Below are 1,039 nucleotides of genomic sequence, written 5' to 3' on the forward strand. Positions count from 1 at the left end.
CAAATTTTCCAAGTAAGCTCTGTAGGGATAATTGGGTAAGGATGCAGTCACCAACGTGTCGGAATCTTTTCCTAGGCGCATTTTCACATCTTTAAACAAAGAGTGAAAGAAATTGTTGACGGGTCCGACTTTTTTATTCGCACCGACATTCGTCCCATCCTCTTTGACTACTTTCAACTTCAGGTACAAACTAATGTTGGCCAAGTCGATGAAATCTGTACTTGAATTAGGAATCAAAAATTCCAAGGGACCATCATGGTTCAAATCGCTGGTCAGTGGATATTTGCGGACTTTGGTTACTTTGGTAACGGCTGTTTGAGTGTCAGGAACGGTAAACAGTTGTTGTAATTCATCAGGAGCACAGGGACAGGAATCATTACGCATCATTGAAGCCATGATCGAAGATATCTTTCTTTCTTCTCTTTCGTTTGATGTTGACAGATCGAGCTGCAGATGACTTTGTCCGCTTTCGTGGTGGTTGTCGGTCTTTTATACCTCCGACAACATTCTTCAAAGTTTCCGACACCGTCGATTTCAAAGCAGGTTTGACGGCATCTTGAACAATGTTTTTCAATCCACTCTTGACGGTTTCTTTGCCTTGGACAACTTTCAACACCTCTTTTCCAACTTGTGGGAGATTTTCTTTTATCGCTTTTTTACCCGCACTCCATAAAGATTTGCCTGCCATCACAGCCCCTTTTTTGACCATGTTCATTAAACCGGACAAAAATCCGGACCCTCGTTGTCTGAGCACACCGCCACGATACACTCGAATGTTACCTCTTCTCAACAATGTCATTTTCTCTTTCTAAAGTGAAGCTTGGCCACCACTTTTCCTCGCACAAATGGTACGGGTCTTCCATGTCCGGTCCTTATATACATGCCGATGGCCGTCAGGCGATCGTACTTGATCGGAACGTAATGTATGGCTGATGGACGAAAGTATCCTGTTTTACTGTGAAACACATCCAAGATTGGAGTCACCGCATCACCAACACGCTGTGGTTCCACAATATCCGAATACAAGTAAAACATATCA

At 43.2% G+C, this 1,039-nt stretch overlaps 1 protein-coding gene across 1 annotated transcript; it reads right to left on the reverse strand.

Moving 5' to 3' along the window:
- Positions 1-376: 376 nt before the first annotated feature.
- Positions 377-799, reverse strand: LOTGIDRAFT_175582 (hypothetical protein; the record flags this gene model as incomplete). The annotated part of the gene is made up of 1 exon (XM_009057868.1): positions 377-799. One exon carries the CDS (start codon positions 797-799, stop codon positions 377-379), a length of 423 nt encoding a protein of 140 aa, XP_009056116.1.
- Between the last annotated feature and the right edge of the window lie 240 nt (positions 800-1,039).

This window comes from Lottia gigantea (assembly GCF_000327385.1).
Source record: "Lottia gigantea unplaced genomic scaffold LOTGIsca_311, whole genome shotgun sequence".
Classification (NCBI taxonomy): domain Eukaryota; kingdom Metazoa; phylum Mollusca; class Gastropoda; family Lottiidae; genus Lottia; species Lottia gigantea.